This window comes from Lactuca virosa, chromosome 8 (assembly GCF_052849685.1).
Source record: "Lactuca virosa cultivar CGN04683 chromosome 8, Lactuca_virosa_CGN04683_v6, whole genome shotgun sequence".
Lineage (NCBI taxonomy): Eukaryota > Viridiplantae > Streptophyta > Magnoliopsida > Asterales > Asteraceae > Lactuca > Lactuca virosa.
The window spans coordinates 36,717,390-36,722,671 of NC_136433.1; the positions used below are offsets into that span (position 1 = coordinate 36,717,390).

Here is a 5,282-nt window from a genome sequence, read left to right on the forward strand (position 1 = left end):
ATATCAGAGCATCCATAATATATAGTTTAATGAAAGAGTTGAATGATATGAAATGTTTAGTTGACATTCAATGGATTAAACTCAACCATTATGGGATATCAGTCTTGCCACCAGCTAGAGTTCAATAGATATAGAGTAATAGATATTAAAATCTTCATGTAGAAAACGAACTTTTTATTCTTAAGTAGATGTCGTAGTTTAGGTTTTGTAAAAAATGATTTTTTCTAAATATGTTTTATTGAATTTTATGGAGTTCAGTACATTTTTAAGGGGAAAAAATGTAAAGTATAATAATAAGTATGATCATTGTGTAGCAATCCATTAAACTCTATAGAATTCAGTGCATTGATAGAGATTCCCTTACATATATCCTCAAGATTACCACCTCTAAATCGGATATAGAATCTCTAGAATACGCAACAAACACCCATATGCAAGTCTTAGAATCTCTAGAATACGCAACAAACACCCATATCAAGTCTTCTTCACAATCAACGATTACATGCTACAAAATCTATAACATTATATATGAAATCCAAACTTAAAGAAGTTGGAGAAGAGAAGAGCGTAAATTTGAAGAAACTGTATGCCACCCTTGCTGCGAAGGGTGTATCATATCCCAGAAAAATGAGTCACTAACGTTTCCACAAACATTATATTTCATTATCCCGGTACCCTTTTCGACATTTCCACAAAAGTATTCTTTTGTGACACCTTGGCAACACGGTCTTAGTAACTTTGAACCCCCTATAAACAATCACAATATCAATATCGTTCTCTTTTACTATTGTAATTTGATCCTTAGCCAACTAAGTTGATAAAGATTAATTGATGTTTTTCATGCATTGTAATCAAAGGTAAAATGAAAGATGGCAAGCATTTAAGTTTGTGTACCAGCGGATAAATTTAGAGCAGACAAGAAAGCTTGGTAGACATCTAGGATCACAAATGGTGATGTGTTGTGATTATCACTCTCATTGTTCAACTTCTTCACGCTTTCCATGAGCAGTTGATTATGAAACATAGCTATAGAATTCTCATTGTTGCTACAGTTCTGATAGGATTCAGACGATGTGAACTGAGGCAAGCATCCGAGTGGTTGCAGTGTAGTGATTACTACCTTTTGAACTCCCAGCTCATGAATGCGTTTCGCATTCAAAACTAGTTGGTTGATTATTGATTTCGTTAACCCTGGCAACTCCTATAATTATACCATATTATGTTACTTAATCTGATTAAAACTTGGAAAATTAATATAATGTGTAGTTGATATATGTATGATTATAAAAGAAAAATGACCTTGAGGGTGTGATTTGATGTGAAGTAGGTAGCATAGTCATTTCCTGCAACAGAAAGTAGTGCAATGGTTGATGAATTTATATGCAAATCTTGATGTGTTTGTTGAACAAGGTGTTGAAAGTAATCGATTTGGGTGGTCATGTTTGGTTGATTCACGAATGTATTGAAGATGCCTGTCCCTCCATATGCAAAATTCATCCCAAATTTCACTGATTTTTTCTCACCAGATTTCCACCCTCTATATGTTATTGGAGATTTCGTACCCAAAATTGCAGCTGCATTTAAAATATATATATATATATATATATATATATATATATATATATATATATATATATATATATATATATATATAATTTTATATAAATAATGGTTATGTATTGGAAGTTTCATGAGAGAGGTTAAGGGTTAAGACATGCGCACCAATGTAATCAGTGAGTACACGGCCATCGGAAAACCTGCCGGAGGGAGTACCAGGAAAAGTGATACCATACGGTTTCCCCCATGCACCGCCGTATGATTTTGGCCAGTTTCCAGTGTCTGCGTATGAGTCTCCGAACACAAACAGCTTTAATTTCTGGCGCTTGTGATTCCTCACTTTCGTCAAATTGCTAACTACAAATCTCGCATCCGAAATGGAGCTCAAGAGGAAAAAGAAAACCATAAATAATGCTTGCTTTTTCATCGGAAATGGTGACTTTTATGGAATACAAGTGAATCTTGAGATTACGAATCTAAATTCTACAAATCATGTATAATCATATAGAGGAAAGATTTTGGTTTTGAATTTGGTTGTGGTTGTGGTAGTTGTTGACTATTGACTGTTGGAGTGGTATTTATTGTTTTCAAGGTATTTGGTAAACAAAATTGAATGAACTATTTGTAACTTGTGATATGTATAAAGTAGGGGTGAGCAAGAACCGAACTGAAAACCGAAACCGCGCCAAAAACCGCATTTACCGCTACCGTAAAACCGCAAAATACCGCAACCGCAAAGCATGGTGCGGTACGGTTTTAGCTTGAAAAACCGTGCAAATTTACCGAAACCGCACCGCAAAATTTATTATATAATTAAATTATATATATAATTATATGTTTGATAATTTAATAAAACTAAAGTGTATATATATGTGTGTTTATTTATTTACAATTGGAGAAAAGAAAATAGAGGGAAATCCGAAAAGAAATTGGGACATTGGAGGGAACAAAATTACCACTTCAAAAGAAATCTAAAAGAAAAAGTATCTATCCTTTTCGGCCCTCAAAATCTAACCCTAAAATAACTTATACGACACTCTCCTTTTCTCTTCCAGTCGACATCAAAAATTGATATAATCAAATTTTCCTTTGTGTTATCTTCTCTCGATCGTTGTCATCGAAGTCGAGTTGTCGACCCCTCGTAGCTTCGTTCGCACCAGCAATACCAGACAGCGAGCTAGCGACCTGCACTTTGAATCCAACGACTTGCTCACCAGCGACCTGCACCTCGATATCCGACGCATCTAATAGACACTCTGAATCTAGGTAAGATTAATTTTTTTGCTGACTCGATGCACAACTATTCTGAATCTGTTCGCAAGATCACATTTAGTCGAATTGAAATTAACAACTTGCTCACCAGTGACCTGTTTTCATTTGTTGTCGTTGTATCTTACTTCTCTACATTCTTTGGTTTTATGTTTAAGTATCACCGTCTCAATTTAACTCTATTTCTCTCTCTTATTAAATTAGAAATTACAATGCATATGATTACAGGAAGCAGGTCAAAGTCTATGTATGTTATCTAGAAATTACTATGACACTAGTTTGAAAAGGAAAACAATAGGTGATGGGTTAATACAGACATACAAATCGGAAATCATAAGTTACACTCATGTTTCTTTTCTTTTTGTTTTAAACATTTTCTGTATATTATTTTGATTTCATAATTGATTTAGGTTATATGTTATCTTACGTGGTATTATTTGCTTGTAATTTGGTTAGTAATTAATATGGATTGGTGATTGTAAGATCGATTGTGATGATTAATTTTATTTTTAGGTATAATGTTAAAGGTTTTTAAAATATGTTTGATAACCATTGATTTTAAATTCTTGATTCGCCACTGCTAATTACAATGTATGTTTGTTGTTTTAGAATGGCTACAAATGAAGGTGTAATAGATGTAGATGATCAAAATAATGAAGTTGAAGTCCCTGTGGAAGAAAATAAGCCAAAGTTGAAGTCGGTTGTTTGGCAACATTTTCCATACAAGAAAGGTGCTAAAAAGTCAAAACGCAAATATTGTAAAAAGGTTTTAGCTTGTGGAACTAGAGATAATGGTACCTCCGGGTTACTGAGTCATCTAAGAAACTCTTGTGTAAGATCACCCCTTTATAAAAAGGAAAAAAATGATTCAAAAAATCAGTCAACCTTAAACTTCAAGCCCAAAGAGACGGAGGGAGGTGGGTCTTTGGCTAAGCATTCCTTTAGCCAAGAGAAGGGTAGACTAGGCATTGCTAAAATGTGCATTAAAGACAATCGGCCCTTTAGTATTGTTGATGATGAAGGCTTTAGGGAGTACTCGTGGGAATTGAATCCCGAGTTTATTATGCCATCTAGATGGACTGTTGCTAGAGATTGTATATCTCTTTTTGAACAAGAAGTAGAAAAAGTAAAAAAAAAATTGTTGAAAGGTCAAACAGTGTCTCTAACTACCGACACATGGTCATCCGTTCAAAACATTAATTATATGTGTCTTACGGCACATTGGATCGACGAAACTTTTGATTTACAAAAAAAATCCTAAACTTTTGTCCTATAGAGAATCATAAGGGTGAGACCATTGGGAGTTTGGTTTATGAGTGTATAAAAAATTGGGGGATTGAGACCGTGTTTACTGTCACAGTGGATAACGCGTCTTCAAATGATGGGGCTATAAGATATTTGAAGAGGATGTTAGCGGGACCGAATGATATACTAGATTGTAAATACTTGCACCTACGTTGTTGTGCACACATTATCAATCTTGTTGTTAGAGATGGATTAGAAGAGCAATTCGATTCTGTTACTAGAATTCGAAATGCTGTGACGTACGTGCGATCATCACCGGCTCGGTACAAAAGTTTTGAAGATTGTGCTGCTCATGTTGAAGTAAAATCCAAACTAAAACCCTCTCTTGATGTTGACACAAGATGGAACTCCACATATCTAATGTTGGAAACAGCCGTAGTGTATGAGAATGCGTTTGACAGGTATGTGCTTTTCTGTTTTCTGTTTTTTTTTTCTGTTTTTTTTTTTCTGTTTTCTGTTTTGCTGTTTCTGTTTTTTTCCCTGTTTTTTTGCTGTTTCTGTTTTTTTTCCTGTTTTTTTGCTGTTTCTGTTTTTTGATGTTTCTGTTTGCTGTTGCTGTTTGCAGTTTTCTGTTTTTTTTTTTGTTGTTTCTGTTTCTGTTTGCTATTATTGTTTTCTATTTTTTTAAGGGTTTCTCTTATTAGTTATTAGTTAACTAACATTGTGTTCATGTGTTATTTTCTTAACAGGCTTTATATAATAGATCCTTCTTATGGGGCTTATTTTCGTACCGAGGCGGCAGAAGATGTGGAAGGGAGCATAAGAAAAAGGAAAAGAAAGCCTAGAGTAGTTGGTGATCCGAGTGGTGCTGATTGGCAAGCAGCTAGGTATGTTATTATATATGATTTATTTAGTTAGCGTTTTATATTTATCATTTGAATACTTACACTTTAATATTTGATTGTTCAATTAGGAATATGATCGACTACTTGAAAATATTTTCTGATGTCACAACTAAGATATCCGCTTCAAAGTATGTAACATCAAATATATTTTTTTTCTGAACTTGTGAAAATGGAGGCCACCATCACTCGGATGACCTTGAGTCAAGATGAACAAAAGAAAAACATGGCCCTATCGATGAAAACAAAGTATGATAAATATTGGGACAACATAGATAATATGAATTATCTCCTGTACGTTGCAGTTGT

General features: G+C 34.1%; 1 protein-coding gene across 2 annotated transcripts; it reads right to left on the reverse strand.

Moving 5' to 3' along the window:
• Positions 1-345: 345 nt before the first annotated feature.
• On the reverse strand, positions 346-2,094 carry LOC145128872 (GDSL esterase/lipase At5g03610-like). Of its 2 annotated transcripts, none has more exons than XM_079063652.1 (4): positions 1,723-2,094; positions 1,300-1,343; positions 895-1,201; positions 346-747 (listed from the first exon to the last, which is right to left on the reverse strand). In XM_079063652.1, the coding sequence occupies exons 1-4, from the start codon at positions 1,982-1,984 to the stop codon at positions 542-544; spliced, it is 819 nt and encodes a 272-aa protein (XP_078919778.1). In that variant the 5' UTR covers positions 1,985-2,094; the 3' UTR covers positions 346-541. The 2 variants fall into 2 exon arrangements, with proteins under 2 accessions (XP_078919778.1, XP_078919777.1); XM_079063651.1 differs by having other exon boundaries at positions 1,300-1,574.
• Between the last annotated feature and the right edge of the window lie 3,188 nt (positions 2,095-5,282).

Excerpts from the sequence above, each read along its gene's own strand:
- LOC145128872 (XM_079063651.1), bottom strand. The coding sequence starts at position 1,984 with ATGAAAAAGCAAGCATTATTTATGGTTTTCTTTTTCCTCTTGAGCTCC. Across the intron at positions 1,575-1,722 it reads TGTACTCACTGATTACATTG|CTGCAATTTTGGGTACGAAA; the intron begins GTGCGCATGTCT and ends TTTTAAATGCAG. Across the intron at positions 748-894 it reads TGCTCTAAATTTATCCGCTG|GGGGTTCAAAGTTACTAAGA; the intron begins GTACACAAACTT and ends GATTGTTTATAG.